Below are 18,067 nucleotides of genomic sequence, written 5' to 3'. Positions count from 1 at the left end.
CAATTCATCCTCCAATCTTTCCTCTTCCCCTCCATCCCCCACCCCCATATCCAATCAGTTCCAAACCAAGACACTACAAAAAGTATTTACCAAGGACATCATAGACAAAGCTAGTTGCTAGGAATGACAAGATGAAATGAAAGACTCCTACAGTCAAGAGTTTTCATTTTACTGGGTTAAGGGGGAGAGAAAAGAGAGAAGAGAGTAATGTGTGAGGCTGGAAAGGTAGACTTGGTTCAGTTGTGGTGGGTTTTAAAAACCAGGGAATTTTGATTCCGGAGGCAAAAGGGAGTCATTGGAAATTATTGAGCAGGGGAGTATCAAGGTCAGACTTATTGCTTTAGGAATATCTCTTTATGTATACCATGGAAACAATGTAAAGACTAACAGACTACCTTCTATGGGAGGGGGAAAGGAAGCAAGAATGGGGGGGGGGAATTGTAAAACTCAAAAAACTCAAAAATAAATAAAAATCTTTCTAGGAATATCTCTTTGGAAGCATGGGCTGGAGAGGGGAGAAATTGAGGACAATACATATTCACAATTTTTTTTTGTCCTGAGCCTTGCGGGGGGGGGGGGGGGGGGGGGGGCCTTTGGAGGCCAGAACTGTTTTGCTTCTAACTACTCTTGGTGCTTTGCTGAATCAAATTGACTTACATTAAATTGAAGTCATTTCTTTACCTCAGTTTCCTCACTAGTAAAATGAAGGTATAAAGCATTTCTCTGAGTTACCCAGCTCTGTGTTTTTGCCATATACAGACCAAGCAAGGACTATGTTTTATTGCCCAAGGAGCAGTTTAGGACTCAATAATCTTTGGGGGGGGGGGGCGCAGCTAGGTGGCGCAGTGGATAGAGCACCGGCCCTGGATTCAGGAAGACCTAATTTCAAATCCAATCTCAGACACTTAATAATGACCTAGCTGTGTGACCTTGGGCAAGTCACTTAACCTCATTGTCTTGCAAACACCAAAATAAAAAAGAAACTTTGTGGGACCCATGGGGACACAAATAAGGCTGGGTCATAGGGAACCCTCGGTGTCTTTTCGGCGGGGTTTGCATTGTGAAAACACAGGTCTATGAGCAGAAGTCACCTTTAAATTGAAAACCGAGGGCCAAAGAGGACTGATTTCTACTGCCTAGCTGGAGACGGGCTGGGAGGAAGGGGCGTGTCTGGGGAGGGGTTTCCTCGATGAGCCACCTCCCAAGGGGTGGGGCCTGGCTGAGACTTGAGGGGGGGAAGAGAGTCCAGAGTTTGGAGCTTTAGATCCGGGTCTGTCGCTCGGCGGAGAGGCACGGTATTCTCTGTGGTTTGTGTCCCCCCAGGCAGGAGACCGCCCCCTGGCAGCATGACCGTGAAGAAGATCGCGATCTTTGGAGCCACCGGCAGGACCGGGCTGGCCACCCTGGCTCAGGCTGTGCAAGCAGGCATGGGGCAAGGGCCCTGGGAACTGGGGGGCAGAGTTGTGGGGCTTGGAAGGGTTGGAACTCTGTGGGGGCGCGAAGGCAAGGAGAAGAGCCACAAACAGGAGCCACAGGGAGAGGGGCCACTGGCAGAGGGGCCACAAGGAGGGGGGCCACAGGAGAAGAGCTACAGAGAGGAGCCACAGGGAGAGGGGCCACAGGGAGGAGCCACAGAGAGGGGCCACTGGCAGAGGGGGCCACAGGAGAAGAGCTACAGAGAGGAGCCACAGGGAGAGGGGCCACAGGAGAAGGGCCACAGGGAGAGGGGGCCACAAGGAGGGGGACCACAGGAGAAGAGCCACAGGGAGAGGGGCCACAGGGAGGAGCCACAGAGAGGAGCCATAGGGAGAAGAGCTACAGAGAGGAGCCACAGGGAGAGGGGCCACTGGCAGAGGGGCCACTGGCAGAGGGGGCCACAAGGAGAGGAGTCACAGGGAGAGTAGCTACAGGGAGAGGGAAAAAGGAATTCTGGGAAAGAGAATGGAAATGAGACTTGGAGAGGATACATGGAAAGCAGGACCAGGCAAGGGGGCTCTTGGAGAAGACTTGGGGATGGGAGCCAGGAGCTTCTAGGGAACCTGGAAATGGGGTACAGGACAGGACATAGGAGACTCTGGGGCTGAGAGGTGGGACCAGGGGCCTCTGAAAATGAAGTATAAGGATAGTGCTGTGGAAGGCATAGTGATGGAGCCAGAGACATTCTTTAGGATGGAATTCTTTAGGGCCCAAGAATCTTTGTGGGGCCCATGGAGGTAGGGCATGGAGACAATGCTGGGTCATTGGTTTTCTGGTGGGAGGGGGTGCATTGTGAAAACACTTGACTATGAGCAGAAGTCACCTAAGCCTATTTCCAGCATGGCAGTGATTTCATAAGTTGTCCCCCCCCCCCCATGGGAAATCCCAGGATAGAGTACTAGCTGAATTTCCTTCAGCCTGGGCCAGGAGGAGAGGATGAACCTGGAAAGGGGATAAAGACTCTTTCTGGGGGAGGGGATCCTAAGGCCTCTCCTAAGGACATCAGGAGGCTCTGGGGCCAGCTCCTTGCCTGGTCTGGGCCCCACAGATATAGCATCTGGCAGTATGGAGAGGCATTAGCTGCTCCTGGTGGTGAAATAGATAACAAGGTATCTAAGGGCCCCACCAGGGTGGGTGGAGGTGCCTCTGGCATCCTTCCTTCCCCCATTCTGAGCATTTTGAAATGGATATTCCCAGTTCCCCAATGTCCAAGGATACCCTTTTGTGACATGTGATAGGGAGAGGAGGAGGAAGAAAGAGATTTGCTGACTAGGATTTCAAGAGTAGGGGGCCAGTGTGGGGAGGTGAGGAAGTTGGGAGTTGCTGAGTCATTCCTCTTCCAACTTCCTCCTGTCCCCACTTTCTCCCTACTGCTCACCATGGGGATTACACTCTGAGAGAGCCATAGTATGCAAGAGGGTTTGGCAGTCTGGACATCTTGATCTCCCCAAATTTCTATAGTAAGAGTCTGTTATAGAGTGAGCTTGGTGATTTGGAGCTGGAGTCAGAAAACAATGGGGTTTGAGGGCCAGTTCCAACATATGCTCATTGGACAGCCCTGGGACAAGTCACCAAACCTTAGTTTCCTCCTTTGTAAAATGTGGAGAGTAATACATGTCTTACGTCTTTCCTGGGACAGCTGTGAGGAAAAACACTTTGCTAGAAACTAGAGCTATTCTTCATTAAGAGCCTGCTTGGTGTAAATGTCAAGGAAGAGGATTCTGATCTTGTGTTCGGTAACCTCGAGTTCCAGTCCTTGTCTTCTCTTTCCTACTTGCATTGTTTATCCCCCCCAGGAAATCAGTATTATGGGAGCCTAGAATCAGCACAGGAAGGAACCTCAGAGACCATCTAGTCCAATCTCTTCATTCTACAAATGAGGAAACTGAGGCAAACTGGTTAAGTGACTTGCCCAAAGACACCTAGGTAGTAAAAGTATCAGAAGTAGCATCTGAACCCAGGGCTCTGACTAAAATGAAGGCTCATTTCCATCATACCTCTCTTGCCTCTCCTGTTCTGATGGACTAAAATTCTGTGTGAAGTCATTTCCAGGCCTCCTTAGCCTTTTTTCTGAGACTTGTGATCTAGCCTTTCTATATCTTCACTGTGTGCATGCTGTCTCTGCCATGAGGGAACCCCATTAGATTTCTAGCTCCCTGAGAGTAAGCTGAGTCTTTTATGTTTCTTTGTATTTTTAGACTAGTGTCTGAAATATAGTGTGTGATTAATAAAATCTAGGTGGTTGGTTGATATTGGGCCAATCTAAGATGCAGAGTCCCAGGGTCCTAATCTCTGGGTGACACCCCACCTTGCCACCTCTCTTTTTGTCTCCCTTTCATCTCCAGGTTATACGGTGACAGTACTGGTGAGGGATGCCTCCAAACTACCCTCTGATGGTCCCCAGCCGGCCCGGGTGGTGGTGGGGGATGTCCTGAAAGCAAGCAACGTGGATGAGACTGTGGCAGGGCAGGATGCTGTCATCATCTTACTGGGCACCGGCAGTGACCTGAGTACTGAACCCCCCTTGTGCCCCCGGCCTATCCCTGTGCCCCAGCCCCCTCAGCCACCACCACCTCCACCACCTCCACCACTCCCACTGCCTCCACCCCCTCCAACCAGTGACCATCATTCTCTGTCCTCCCCTCCAAGGTCCCACCACTGTGATGTCGGAGGGCACCCGCAACATCGTGGCCGCCATGAAGGCCCATGGCGTGGACAAGGTCGTGGCCTGCACCTCGGGTGGGTGGAGTGGGGACTTTGACCTGGACCAGCCTCCTGGCCTTAGTTAGCCAAGGGAAGGATGAGGGGGTTAGGGGTGAGAGAAGGATTTGAAAAGGTGGGGAATCTGAGAATCATGAGTGATCTCCTCAAATCTGAACTAAGGGGCAAAGCAGTCAGACTGGAGAGCAGTCTGGATACATGTTAGATGCCTCAACTGGGGATATTTAGCTGGAAAAGAAAAGACTTAGGAGGTCATCTAAGGATTGAATAGGCCTGAAATCAAGAAGACTTTAGACACTTATTAGTTGTGTGACCTTGGGCAAGTCTTAACCCATTTGCCTCAGTTTTCTCATCTGCAAAATGAAGATAACAGTACTTACCTACCTCCCAGGGGTGTTTTGAGGATCAAATGAGATACTGTTTGTAAAAGCACTTGTCATGACTGGTGCATAGTAGCTACTATATGGGTGTTAGTTAGTATTATCATCATCAAGCAATATAATACATTTAAAGGACTTAACACAGTGTCTGGCAAATAGTAAGTACAATATATAAATATTTATTATTATTATGATTACTATTAGGGCAGCAAGGGTAGAGTCAGGAGGACCTGAGTTCAAATGTGACCTCAGACATTTACTAGCTGTGTGACCTTGGGCAAGTCACTTAACCCTGAATGCCTCACTTCCAGGGTCATCTCCATTTGTCCTGATCCTTATCTGGCCACTCTATCCAGATGGCTCTGGAGGACAAAGTGAGACTGGTGACTTAGTACAGCAACCCCTTGCTCAAATCCAATTCACTTGCTTGTCATGGCATCACCTCCCTGCTGGTATTCTTCGAGAATGAAGGATAATCATCATTTTTTTATTATTAATATTATTTCGTGAAAGAGAGATTAGACTTGTTGTGTTTGCCCCTAGAGGGGAAAATTAGGAGCCTGGGTTGGAGAAGCTTCAGAGAGACAGATGCTGACTCAACACCAGAGCAAACAAACAAGCAAAAACTTCCTAATGGACATGAACAAAATGAGAATAGCATGAGAAATAATGTGTGTATGTGTGTGTGTGTGTGTGTGTGTGTGTGTGTGTGTGTGAGAGAGAGAGAGAGAGAGAAACAGGCAGCCTTACCCCACCCCAGGCCAGGCCAGATCTAGGCCCTTCCCCAACAACACAGCTCATCAAACTTGTATATGAACTCAAACTAGAGTCAAATGGCTTATGTGTTAAGATATCACAGGCTTTTTGTCTTCTTGTATTTCTTCTTACATTTCTGTGATTTGTTCATAAATTAGAAACTTCACTAAGAGGAAAAAAACAAAACCAAAACTACCTCCTAATGATGAGAGCTGTCCAAGAGGGAATGAGTTCCTGGTCACTAAAAGTCTTTAATTAATGATGTTTGACCATTCTTCAGGATCGGGGTTGGACCAGGGTTGTCTGCTCCATGGGGTAACATGTTCCCTTTCTTACTTTCTTTGCAGCTTTCCTTCTGTGGGACCCAACTCAAGTCCCTGCCCGGCTCCAGGCAGTGACCGATGACCATATCCGAATGCACAAACTGCTGTTGGAGTCGGGCCTACGCTACGTGGCTGTGATGCCCCCACACATCGGTTTGTGGCTTTGGGAGGGGAGGGCCTTGGGCTCTTCCTTGTTTATACCCACTTAAGGATATCTCCTAGAGTGGAAAAAAAAACCCTTAAACTCATCCGGTGACCTCTAGGTCCCTTCCAGCTTTGGGATTTTGGTTAGGTCTTGCCCTACCTCTGTCCTGAGTCAACTGTGTGACCTTCAGGCTTTAGTTTTCCCAACTGTAAAGTGAGTGGTTCTGATCTGATTCTGTATCTATGAACCAAAGTCATGGTCTCCAGGAAATGCCTTCCTTTAGAACTCAGAAAATTTCCATCCTCCTTTCTAGATAGAAAAGAGAAAGGGAAAGTTGAGCCTCAAGATGCTTTTTTCTTCCTCTTCCCAATTCAGCTGGGGACCAACCACTGACAGAAGCCTATAATGTGACTGTGGATGGACGGGGACCCTTCAGAGTGATCTCCAAACATGACCTGGGACACTTCATGCTTCGATGCCTCACCACAAGTGAATATGATGGACACAGCATCTACCCTTGCCATCAGTATACTTAGGAGAACACAACATCAGTACCCTGAGCCCAGCGCCCAAACAGCTGGACCAAGGATGAGGAGGAATATTTGGTTCTGTCCTCAGGAAACTGGGATGGCCCAGTGCTGAGTGGGATCAGGGCTGGCTGTGAGAGGGAGGCAGCAATCAGATTAATAAAAGATGGTATAGTATCAAGTGCTGTATGGACTCCTGGACTTCCCTATCCTTCTCTATTTCTTTCCTTCCTTCTCTCTGTCTCTGTCTGTCTCTCTTTGTCTCTTTCGGTATCTGACTTTGTCTCTGCCTCTGTCTGTCTCTCTATGTCTCTGTCTGTCTTTGTCTCTGTATCTCTGTCTCTCTCTGTCTCCTTCCTTCCTTCCAATTCTTGTGTCTTTCTGTCCCTTTCTCTCCCTCTTTGTCCATATAGAATCCCCTCTTGTTTCTTTCCCATGCTTGTCCTTCAGGGTTGAGTTTTCAGAAAGACAGCTGCTAGCTGATTCTAGGGCTAACCTTGTGGACTTTCAGATGTAAGACTATAACTCACAAGCCTCCAGTAACCTTAACTAGGCTTCATTAACCTTTAAAAAAAAAGTATCGATGAAGATAATGTGGTAAGAACAATGAGTATATAACATCTCCTTCATAAACTTGGAGTTCACTCTCTCACAAATACACAGTTTATGGGAAGAGTAAGCTCCAATTTCAGTCTGCAAGATGGTTCTTGTGACAGACAACACACAACTCCTAGTGCTGAGGACCTTTCTTAACATCCTCACATTCCTAGTTCCTAGGATGGAAGGCCTTGAAACTGCTTTGTTTTCTTAAGTGACTGTCTCTCTGTATCCACTCAGCCTGGAATCTCTGTCCTTCATCCCTCAATTATGCCTCAAATTCTCTTAACCATTGGATCAAGCATGTTCTCCCTCTGGGCAAGTCCAGGAGAAAGCTGTTGGAAAGAGAAACCACTTTCTCACCTCACTGGGGCATCTCAAACCACACAATTCAAGAGTCTGGGTTGCCTAAAACTCCCTAGGGTTTCCCTTTTTCAAGTTCCCCCTAAGGCTGGCCAAGTTGTTTTCTGGTCAAACCCCATTGTTCTCTTTGGGACTCGATTTGAGGAGCAGGGTTATCTCCAGATCAGTTTGACTCCTCATTAATATCTTGTGAATGCCACTGCAGCCTGGGGGGGGGGGGGGGAAATAACAATGACTTTCTCCTCCTTTACATTCAGTTCCTATGTTTCTCTTCATCTGACTTTTCTTCCCTTTCTGACAACTCATCTGTCTCTCCTCTCTCTCCTCCTCACTGTCTTTTGTCTCTTATCTCTCCAGTCGTCCTGATCTGTCTCTGGCCACTAGAACCAGATGGCTCTGGAGGAGAAAGTAGGGCTGGTGACTTAGCACAGCACCCATCACTCAAATCCAATTCATGTGCTTGGCATCACCTCCCTGATGTCCTGGTCTTCCTCAAGAATGAAGAACAAACACCATCCTCTTCCTCTCTCCTTCCCTACCTTGACTTCCTGCTATACATCACCCTTACAGGGATCTATCTTGCGCTCTGTCTCTCCCATCCATCTCCTTATCTCCCTTTCTCTTTGTCTTTCTCTCTCCCTGTTCTGATATCATGCTCTCTATCATTCTCTTTGTTGGTTTCGATATCTCTTTCCCTGTCTCTCCTTGTCATGGTCTCCTCTCCTGTTTCTCACTCTCCTTCCTGTCCCTTTAGCTCTCAGTCTCCGTTCCCCAGGATACCTGGCTCGCCGTACGTGCACGTGTGCCTACACGTGTGTTGTGTGCGTACACGTGTGTGTCTGTGGATGTATGTGTGTGCATGTGTGTGGGAGAACAGGGAGCCCCGCCCCGCTCAGATCAGATCCAGGCCCTTCCCCAAGCTCTCGGGCCTCCAGGGCGGGGCCGCGGGGAGTCCGAAAAGGCAGGAGACTGGTCGCCATGGCGACCCCACGCCTCCTCCCCTCCCCCGCCTCTAGCCGGTCTGATTGGCTGCAGAAGGGTTTTGGCCAGCTGAGTTAGACGCCTCTTTACGCCTGCGCAGTCGACCCCTCCTAAGGCGAGTGGGCCGGATCGGGCGGGGTCCCTTTTCCTCCTGCCCTAGGGAAAATAACTCTTTTTCTCCTTCCCACCTCATCTTCTCCCTCTGGGCTTTCAGATGGCCCCGGGAGGAAGGACTCGCTGGGACCCGGGGAGGCTGGACTGGAAGGCTAGTTAGTCTGGCAGTCACGCGACTGAGGTCTTTAAAAGGCCCGGGGTGCTGGTTGGGGGGAGGAGGAGGAGGAGGAGGAGGAGGATTAAATGGAGATGAGCATCACCTGTAGTCGGAACGGTAACCTCCCCCAGCCAATCAGCTCGAGGCGCGGGTGAGGCTTTAGCCAGTGGCTGTGAGCTGCCGGGCTGTTGGCCGGGCTTCCTTGGTGTGACAAGCACAGGCTTCGAGCCCCTGCCCCGCCTCCAGTCCGGAGCCATGGAGCCCGGATCGGTGAGCTGGGGAGCGAGTGGACGGGCAAGAAGGAGGGAGACGGCGGGGCCTAGAGGGTTTGAGAAGAAGACTGGCGGTCTGGGAGATCAGTCAGAAGGGAGCGGGGAAGAGGGGATGGCGGCGTTTCTAGTGATCGAAATTCAAACTCCGGCAAGTGTGGTGGTCTGGCTTTGGGCGCCCTGGGGAAACTGTATAATGACTCTATGTAAGGGGAGCCCCAGTGTTAGGATTGGAATTGGAAAGAACTGGGTTCAAATTCCAATACTTATCTAGCTGTGTGCCTAAGGACATGTATTTTCACTTTTGAGACTTAATTTTTCCGCCTGTGAAATGGGAATGATGAGTCTTATATAGCTAAGCCCAATGAAATTTAGGCGTTATTCGTACGATTGAGTTTATTATGGATGAGACTAGAGCTTCCAGGAGGAACTGGGGGCTGGAGGCGGGGTGGAGAAGACTGAAGATCTGGGAGAATCTGACCCGAGGGGTCAGGGTCAGAGAAAGAAGTTAGTGAAGAGACCTCTTTCCCCAATCCCATCTCTTCAGGACTCAGGTGCTTGTATTTCTCCTTAAGCTCCCCAGTCCTCATCTAAAAGAACAGCGGGGGGGCGGCTAGATGGCGCAGTGGATAAAGCACCGACCCTGAAGTCAGGAGTACCTGGGTTCAAATCCGACCTCAGTGGGCAAGCCACTTAACCCCCTTGCCTTGCAAAAACTTTAAAAAAAGCGGAATTTCTCCGTAGCAGTAGTCTGGAGGTGGGGGGGTAACTGGAGAATTTCGGGGATTGGGGCGACGTTCCTGCTACATTTTTGTGCAAATGGGACTTTTCTTCTTCTCCTTAAAAACACTTTAGAATAGGGAGGGGCGGAGCAGTCAGGGGCCCTAGAAGGCTGAAGATAGAATGGCCTTCTGGGAGTTGTAGTCCAGCATCTGAAGGGTTTCAGTCTCCCTCCCCTGAAACCTAACCCGCACGCCGTTCCCCAATAGCCTCCGGGAAGGGAAAGAGTCCCTCCTCATTGGGCGTGGCTTGGAGAGGTTGGGATATTCTGATTGGAGCATATGCCAAAATAGGCGTTACCTGCCCATTTCTGAGACGTGAGGGGAGGAGTAAAGTAATGCACTAAAGTAGGTGCGTAGCTCTGAGGGTGGGGCAGCCCCTGGGGCCCGAAGGAGTCTTTTGCGTAGCTTTGCTTAACTGGATCCTTTCTATATTTGAGGCTTGCCCAGGGAGACTTCAGAGAACTGGTTTCTATTCTGGAATTCTCCGAGAATGGCTTTGGCCAAGTTCCTTCCCGATCTCTGTCCCTCAATTTCCCCCTCTGTAAAATGAGGTGACTCGACTACAAAATGACGACTCTTGCCCCACTCCCCACTCCCCCCCTCGATCAAAGTCCTGGAATGTCAGACTCCTAGCACCCAGAGGATCTTCTTACAGGGGAGGAAACAAGGACCCAGAAAGGTCTACCAGCAAGTACGTACTTGATAAGAGGACTTTTCTATCTGTGATCTTATTGGCAAAGGGAACTTGTAAAAGGTTAAGTAGCAATCTTTTGGGACTGGATGTCAGAGACCCACATTCAAATCCTGCATTAGACAAGTCTCTCTGGGTAAATCATTGGACATCTCAGCTTAAGTTTCCTCATTTGTAAAATGGAAAATGCTTAGACTGGATGATTTCTAGTCTCCTAGTTCCTTTCCAGCTCAAAATCCATGATCCCAAGTGAGGCTATTCCTTCTCCTAATATGGTTTGCCATTTCCTCAGCTATTTAGAGTCTTGAGAGTTAGCAAAAGCATTTAAAAAGTGAAGTGACTTAGCCAGGATACCACCCTAGGTACTGTCAGAGGTAAGATTCGAACTTAGGACTTTCTGGCTTTGGAGTCAGCTCTCTCCACCCATTACTCCAACTGCTTCTCTTACTCTAAAACCCGAATTCTCTGCATTTCCCAAATTTGTTTTTGGGGATAAAACATTAGGGCATCTCTAAGTTAATAGTGCTTTCCTCACCAAGTCCAATCCATTCAGAAGGGGAACCTTTCAGATTTTCCAGTCCAATCCCATCATTTTATAGAGGGTCAAAAGGGAATCTTCAACATGGTAAGAGACTTAGTTGAGACCACACAGCAAGTCAGTGGCAAAGGTTAGGCTCTCTGGAGACTCTTTGCAGTAGGGATCATTGCCAGGGATGGCTCTTAATTCCCTTCACTTCTCCCACAGGGAACAATGGTGGTTGGTGTGAAGAGAAAGCACCCAGATGATCATGGAGATGCAGAAGAGATGGAGGCTGGGAAGGCGTTCCAACAGCAGGCCCTGTTGTCTCAGACCAACCTCTGCCAGACCCTACTTCAACTTTCAATAGACAAATTCCAGCTAGGCCCACCTAGTCTCCTGCGCCAAGTGCTCATCACAAACACCTTAAATCACATCAGGGAAAAGATGAACCTGGAGAGGGGCCCCATGCCACCCCAGGGACCTGAATTGGAGCTGTTTTTACCTTTAACTGCCCAGGTGACCAACAGTTTCCTCAGGGAGCTAGAAGCAATGGGTTTAAGAATAACAAAAGATTGTTGTGAGTCTCCAGAAATGAGTTGTAGCTCTACCTCTGTCCCTGACCAGTTGAGTGACTGCAGGCAAATACCTTCACTTCCTGGGGCCTCCGTTTCCCCATTTGTCAGAGTTGAGGAGCCTATCCTGGGCAGTGTTGAGATCACGAGTGACAGGTACCTTGGAGACCTGGTTCCTGATGACTTCTTTCCTGACATTGACACCTCAGATATGGAAAGGGATACTTGGCCCTCAGCTTCTGCCCTTGCTGCCTCCTCTGGGACCACATCTTCCCCAGGACAGCCTGGAGTTGAATGGGACTGGACTGAACTGGATCAAATCTTGGAAATCATCAAGGGGTCATAAGACTGAGTGGGGTGACAGGGCAGGACCCAAATCCCCTAGTTAGAACCCTGAATCCTTCCCTTCAGATATTTGCTTACCTCTGGAGAGTTTCAAGAAAGTGGTCTCCAAAGATTTCAAATCTCAGGAAACTGGGGTGAAGCTTCCTAGTGATATGAAAAAAACCTCATTGCCCCGGGTCTTCTGCCTATTCTCAGTGCTTGCTGCTGGCAGAACAAGTGAATGTATTTCCCTTTCCTAAAGACTTGAAGGAACTCTGGTCCCCCTACAATTCACCCTGTCACAGCCAGAGCTGCTGTCACCAAATCACTCCTCTCCACCCTATCACCCTGACTGGCTTAAGGTGTGGGTTGGGGCCAAGCACTTTGGGGCTGGTTGCCATTCCAGTTAGCTTTTTGTGTCTGATTCCCAGGTGCTCTCCAGTTTTTCCCTTGATTTGGCTTCAGATAGGATGAAGAAGTTGGCCTCTGGATTGAGTAACTGCTTAGGGGAGGAAGGGGGCAGGGCAGGGCAGGGCTGAAGGCCAGGAGGCATGGGCCTCTGGAGAGACAAAGTCCAAATTGCTAGGAGGAGGGGCTCCAAACCACCCCCCCACCCTCACCACACAATTCTCAAGGTTGACAGGAATGGAAACAGGACAAATTCACATCTCTTCCCCCACCCCACCTTAGTTCTGGGTCATAACTGTGAACCCCCTTCCCTACCAAAGTAGCCTTGATGAAGTGCAATTGGGATAAAGGAATCTTTATCCATGGTCACAGTTTCTTTTCTATTTTTAAAAAGGTCTATTTTACCTGGGTTTTGTGAATAAAAACTTTCAAATTCCATAATGTCCATTTTAATCCCTTCTTCCCATCATGCTTTTGGGCTGGAGCCTCTAGTGGGTAGGAACAGGTGTTCAGCCATATAGGGCCAGGGGTCAGGTGTTTCTCTTTTCTCCACCAAGTCCTTCCTGCCTTTAGGAGGGCTCCTAGATGAGAGGGCGAGAGGGAATGGGGTAGTCAGTTTAGACTTAGTCTTGGACAGTCAGACACCATCTTTGTTCAACATTTACATCTTTAAGAGCAGGGGAATTTTAGACCTGGAAGAGAATTACCTTTAGGCAGCTGTTCTCAAAGAGTGACCCCTGGGGAGGCACTTTCTGGAAGTCTGCAAGATCAAAATTATTTTCATAATAATATTAAGAGTTTAATTTCTAACATGGTAAATAGAGATTGAAATTTCACAAATAAAAGCTATTGGGGGGGAGTAGTTCTTCAATGATTTTTTAAGAATGGAAAAGGGGCAAAAAATAAATTTTTTAAAAATGAAAAGGGACTAAAAAGTTTGCCCTAGCTGGGTGTAGTAAATACAGGAGGAGATTTTTTTCCTCTTCTGGGGAAGGGGAGTTTGTGGAGAGGGTAGTGACAGATTTTGACAGTGTTTCCCTTCTGCCTAACTTTTCCTCAGTTTATTTAGGAGGATTTGGTGTAAAGGGCTGACTGAGCTCTGTCCAGAGCTCAGATTTAGGAGATGACCCTCAAGGCAGGGTGTATTGAGGGGAATTTGATCAACTCTGGGGAGATCCCTTCCCAAGTGGGCTGAATCAGATGGAGAATTCTGCAGAATTCTGTTTGTCCTCCTTGGGGGGGGGGGAGGGGTTGTGTGTGTGTGTGTGCAGAAACTGGATGAACTCCAGGGAAGGGATGGGGTGTGTGTGTGTGTGTGTGTGTGTACAGAGTCTGGATGGACTCCAGGAGAGGGGTGTGTGTGTGTGCAGAAACTGGATGGACTCCAGGGAAGGGATGGTATGTGTGTGTGTGTGTGTGTGTGTGTGTGTGTGTGTGTGTATGTGTGTGCGGTAGAGTCTGGATGGATACTTCTGGATGGCCACCGGAGAATAGAGGCCAGCCTTGGGTGGCCCCTCCACCTCTCCCACCCACCCAGGGGCCCTGCTGGTTCCTCCTTTCCTGGTTTTCTTAGCCTAATAAAGCCCGGGTCGGGCTGGCTCCCTTTTTAACTTTCGATTCTGCTCCCGGGCCAGGCCTTCCTCTCCTTGCCCACGGGGGCCAGGCTTCCCTCCCTCTGGGCTCCCTGGTCCGCTTCCCAGCTGCACTCTTAGCGCCACCCGACGGCAGGGCCCCAGGGCCCTCGGGGCTCGGCTCCAGGCTCTCCTCATTCGGAGCGGGGACCCCGATCCCAAAAGGGAAGGCCCCTGGGGGGCCGGGCCCGCGACAGCCCCAGAAATCATCCTGGCCCCGAGGCCCCTGCCCAAGGCCCGGCCTGGCGCTAAGCCGGGCCGCTCGGGGCCCCCGGGCACTTTCCGGGCCCGCAAAGCCAGAGCCCCCCGGGCTCTCCGGGGAGGCGGCCTGGTCGGGGGAGGGGGAGGGGAGCGGCCCTTTCTCCAGATGGGAGGGGGAGGGTCTGGTTAGACAGGTGCGCGCGGGGGGCTCGTGCAGGCAGGGAGGAAGGGGAGGTGAGAGTCTAGTCCTCTTAGGGGTGCGGGGTTCATCTGTCCATCCAGCCCTTCCCAAACGCCCCAGGACGGACCCCCGCCCTCGGCTGCCCTGGCCCGGAAAGCGCCAGCGGAGGCCGCGCTCCCGGGGGCCCCCGGCCTGGGCCTCCCGGCCTCGGGAATCGGGCTGCGGGCGCCCCGGCCCCGGGACGGCCCCGCCTCCCCCTCTCCCCGCCCCTGGCGGCAGAGCACCAATCCCGGCGCTCTGGGGGCGGGCCCGCGGCGGGGCGGGGCCGAAGCGGAGGAAAGTAGCGACCCCCGAGCGCGCGCCGGGGCCAGTGCGGCTTGTAGGGAGCCCGGGGCCGGCTGCGGGAGGAGCGAGCGAGCGAGCGATGCGGCCGCCGCCGTCGCTTCCTGATTGGCTGCTGCTGGCGAGGCCGACCCTCTGATTGGCAGCCGACGAGCCGGGTATGTAAATGAGGCCAGGGGGAAGGGGGGCAGGCTTCGGGGGCCGGAGAGGGGGCTCCGCCGGCCACTGCCCGGGCGGCGGCCGACGCTCGCGCCGCCGGGCCCCGGGCGCCGGGCCCGGGCCGGGCCGCGCCGCCGCCGCCGCCGCTGGCGCCTGCTCGGGCCCCGGGTGAATCACGCCCAGCCCCGGGGAAGGGGAAGGGGAAGGGGGCGGGGCGCGGGGGCGCCGGCTCTCTGGCTCCGGCTGCGTGACTCACCCGCCCCCGCGGCCGCCGCCGCCGCCGCCGCCGCCGCGCCGAGCCCGGGCCCGGCCGGAAGCCGGCGCGGAGGCCGGAGCGGGGCCGGGCCGGGCCGGGCCGGGCCGGGCGCGCCCCCTCCCCAGCTGCCCCCATCGCCCTCGCCCCCGCGCCCGCCCGGCCAAGCGCGAGCTTTACAGAAGCGGCCACTGAGGCTCCCGGGGCGGAGACTGGGGATCACCCGGAGCGAGGGCCGGCCTCGGGGCCGCGGGGGCCCCTCGGCGGTCTGGTGAAGCCCACCTCCTGCTTTAAAGGGCGCGGAATGACACGGGATTTCAAAGCCAGCCCGTCTCGGGGTACCCTTAGGGCAGAGCCCAGGTTAATGCTCCCCGCCCTACAGGGCCTCTGGGGACGCTTCCCCTTCTGCGATTCTCTGTCCCGAGACGCCTAGAGAGGGGTCTTCGGGGCCCTAAGATGGGGGGAACCCAAGATTGCTCTGGGAAGCCCATTTTCTGACCCCCTACCCCGCTTTCTCCACAGACCCATGTTGTGCAAAGGTGTGAAACGTAAGCGAGAGGAGGAAGAGGAGGAAGGCCTGTCCTCGCAGGACTGGTGGCCAGAAGAGGCAGCCCCCAGCCCCAGCCCTGAGCAGGGGCCTAGCCCAGCCCCCCTGCCCCCCAGCTCTCTCTTCCACCTTTCTGTGTTCAAACTCCACCATGGCCTCAGAAGAGGCGAGCCAGATCTTCGCCACCTGGTCCTGGTGGTCAACACCCTGAGGAGAATTCAGTCCTCTATGGCCCTGGAGCCCTCGGCCCCAGAACCCCCCTCTCCAGCTCCTGCTGACCCTCTCCCAGTGGTGCCTGATGCCCCCCTGTGCACGTCTGTCTCCACCCTCCTGGAGGACTTGAGTCACATTGAGGGCCTCAGTGACACTCAGCTAGCCTTCCCTGAAGATGCTCCCCTGAGTCGGCCCCCTGAGCCAGGCTTGGATCCCGGGCGGCCAGCCCCCCTGGGCTCCCTGGAGCTCCTCCTGGAGGATGGACTCGAGGGTCTTTTTGATGATATTGACACCTCCATGTATGACTGTGAACTCTGGCCCAACCTGAAAACAGACTCTGGGGAAACCGAGGACAAGATGCAGGGACCGGGACTGGATGTGTCTGAACTTGATTACCTCATGGATGTGCTAGTGGGTACACAGACTTTGTAGGGGGACCAGGAAATGGTTCCTTACCTGCCCTCAATAGACCTAAAATGGACAAGGGGGTCATGGGGCTGCTGGGAGTTCCCCTCCAGCTACAGACTTTATGGGGAGGGAAGCATGAATGGTTTTTAGAATGAAAACAATTAATATATAAAGTAATGTGTCTGTCCCTTGTCTCTGTCTTCCTCTTCCCCACCTGTTCATATTTAAAGTTGGGGGGGGGGTCAGTTAGATGTCTCAGTGGATAGAGCACTGGCTCAGGAGTCAAGAGGACCTGAGTTCAAATTTAGCCTCAGACACTTGACTCTAGCTGTATGACCCTGGGCAAATCACTTCACCCCAATTGTCTGGGGGAAAAGAAATAAAGTGAATTATTGACCCTTGGGCAAAGCTGTTTGCCTCTCTGGGCTTCAGTGGATCCCTTGCGCTGTGAGTCTCAACTCTGTCTCTGATTCCTGTGTGGGTTTGAGGAAGTCTCTTACTTTCTCTGGGCCTCAGTCCCTTCTCTAGGAGGGTTGGAATAGATAGATTTCTCTAAGATCTGATCCAGCTCCTAAAATTCTGTTTTAGATCACACAGAATAATATACATTCCGAGAACTGGGAGAGACCTCAGTACCGTAGAACATAGGCTTCCTCAGATGGATGGATAGATAGATGGATACAGCAAGTGTTCTGCTAAGCTCTGGAAATCCAAATACTAGTACGACAGCCCCCTACCTCCAAGTACCTGAGTCCTAATGGGGAAGAGAACAAATAAATATATGGGAATGGGAAAGGGAGGCTTTGGAGGAGAAGAGAATAGAGTCTAGACAATGGAGGGGGTGGGTGACTGGGGTCCTTCCCAAAATGGTGGTCCTTAGAGGAAGACTCCCAGGAGGAAAGGAAAGCCCCAGCCTGTGAAGGCAGAAACCGGGTCAGTTTTACAATCTAGTAGGTGCCTAATAAATATGGACCAATAGGCAACTCCTGTTTTTAAGCAAAAATGTCCAAACTTTTGCCCTATACACTCTTAAAAACAAGACCACAAACCCTTTTTGTTTGCCTCTCTGACCCTGAGTTTCCCCAACTGGGAAATGAGGGAGTTGGTTCCTATGTTTCTTAAGCTGTGGATTATAACAACTTTTGAGATCTCCTGTATTAGAAATTAAAGCATATTAATATTATGAATAAAGTAGTTTGGACCCTCTTAAAGGAGTCCCCAGTTCCAGGACAACACTTGAAGAGCCTCAAGTCTAGTGTCTCTTAATAATTAAAGTGGTCACCCATCGTCCAGGTGGAGATGTCCTGGCCTGGTAGCCCATTCCGTTTGGAGGAAGAGTCTTCTGAGAGAAGACCCCATTCTCTCCTCAGGTCCTTCTAGCTCTCCCATATTCTGAGAACCTGTGAGATGGTTCATCTGGCAGGCTGTCCCCTGCCAAGTGGGAGCTGTGGCCGGACCACATTCCTCGGGCCACTTAGTCCTTCGGAATGAGCTGGGCTGGGCGGGGTCCCTGCACACTCAGAGCCCTGGCACGGGCACTGGCGTCCTTCCTGGGTCTGGAGAGATGGAAAGGGGGGAAGGAGGGGGTTGGGAGGACGTGGGTTGAAGGCAGAAGGAGGGAGGAGCTGTGGATGGCCTGAGCTGGAGGGAGCCTCAGGGAGGGAAGATGCTTAAAAAGAAATTGGACACCAGAACCCCAAGACTGGGCCAGGAGGAAGGAAAATGGCCCCAACTCCTGAGGACTTTCTACCTTACTGGCTCCTTCATTTGTGTTCCTCGTCTCCAGTTGGATGAGGATTAGGGAGAAACTTCGGTTTTCTTCGGGGCCTGGGACTGGGGAACACCCCCCCCCCCCAGTTATAAGAAACCAGTAACAAGTCATCTACTAGAAACCTCCCTGGGCTGAGAGTGTGGATCTGTTCTACCCATGAAACTCTGGACGGGTTTGGGTCTCTGGCCTCAAGTTTCCTCATCTGTATAGTATAGGGGTGAGGGGGGGGTTACTGGATGGGTTTTTCAGCTCTTT

General features: G+C 51.8%; 3 protein-coding genes across 5 annotated transcripts; all 3 read left to right on the top strand.

Annotated features, from left to right (window-relative positions):
* The first annotated feature begins 1,231 nt into the window (after positions 1-1,231).
* On the top strand, positions 1,232-6,509 carry BLVRB (biliverdin reductase B). The gene is made up of 5 exons (XM_074219085.1): positions 1,232-1,425; positions 3,822-3,986; positions 4,126-4,215; positions 5,681-5,809; positions 6,177-6,509. Exons 1-5 carry the CDS (start codon positions 1,347-1,349, stop codon positions 6,335-6,337), a joined length of 624 nt encoding a protein of 207 aa, XP_074075186.1. The 5' UTR covers positions 1,232-1,346; the 3' UTR covers positions 6,338-6,509.
* Positions 6,510-8,281: 1,772 nt separating this feature from the next.
* On the top strand, positions 8,282-13,249 carry SERTAD3 (SERTA domain containing 3). Of its 2 annotated transcripts, XM_074219084.1 has the most exons (3): positions 8,285-8,810; positions 10,029-10,282; positions 11,028-13,248. In XM_074219084.1, exon 3 carries the CDS (start codon positions 11,034-11,036, stop codon positions 11,718-11,720), a length of 687 nt encoding a protein of 228 aa, XP_074075185.1. In that variant the 5' UTR covers positions 8,285-8,810; positions 10,029-10,282; positions 11,028-11,033; the 3' UTR covers positions 11,721-13,248. The 2 variants fall into 2 exon arrangements, with proteins under 2 accessions (XP_074075184.1, XP_074075185.1); XM_074219083.1 differs by lacking the exon at positions 10,029-10,282 and having other exon boundaries at positions 8,282-8,810; positions 11,028-13,249.
* Positions 13,250-14,519: 1,270 nt separating this feature from the next.
* Positions 14,520-17,401, top strand: SERTAD1 (SERTA domain containing 1). Of its 2 annotated transcripts, none has more exons than XM_074219082.1 (2): positions 14,520-14,619; positions 15,396-17,401. In XM_074219082.1, exon 2 carries the CDS (start codon positions 15,400-15,402, stop codon positions 16,063-16,065), a length of 666 nt encoding a protein of 221 aa, XP_074075183.1. In that variant the 5' UTR covers positions 14,520-14,619; positions 15,396-15,399; the 3' UTR covers positions 16,066-17,401. The 2 variants fall into 2 exon arrangements, with proteins under 2 accessions (XP_074075183.1, XP_074075182.1); XM_074219081.1 differs by lacking the exon at positions 14,520-14,619 and adding an exon at positions 14,980-15,233.
* Positions 17,402-18,067: the final 666 nt, after the last annotated feature.

Source organism: Macrotis lagotis, chromosome 1, assembly GCF_037893015.1.
Source record: "Macrotis lagotis isolate mMagLag1 chromosome 1, bilby.v1.9.chrom.fasta, whole genome shotgun sequence".
NCBI classification, from domain to species: Eukaryota; Metazoa; Chordata; class Mammalia; order Peramelemorphia; family Peramelidae; genus Macrotis; species Macrotis lagotis.
Note: the sequence above shows the minus strand (reverse complement) of the source record. Positions and strands in the feature narration are given on the sequence as shown.

What these genes read in the sequence shown, in the direction of transcription:
- SERTAD1 (XM_074219081.1), top strand. Translation starts at nt 15,178, where the DNA reads ATGACACGGGATTTCAAAGCCAGCCCGTCTCGGGGTACCCTTAGGGCA. An exon ending in ACCCTTAGGGCAGAGCCCAG is followed by an intron (nt 15,234 to 15,395) that starts GTTAATGCTCCC and finishes CTTTCTCCACAG; the next exon opens with ACCCATGTTGTGCAAAGGTG.
- BLVRB (XM_074219085.1), top strand. Translation starts at nt 1,347, where the DNA reads ATGACCGTGAAGAAGATCGCGATCTTTGGAGCCACCGGCAGGACCGGG. An exon ending in GGCTCAGGCTGTGCAAGCAG is followed by an intron (nt 1,426 to 3,821) that starts GCATGGGGCAAG and finishes TTTCATCTCCAG; the next exon opens with GTTATACGGTGACAGTACTG. An exon ending in GGTCGTGGCCTGCACCTCGG is followed by an intron (nt 4,216 to 5,680) that starts GTGGGTGGAGTG and finishes CTTTCTTTGCAG; the next exon opens with CTTTCCTTCTGTGGGACCCA.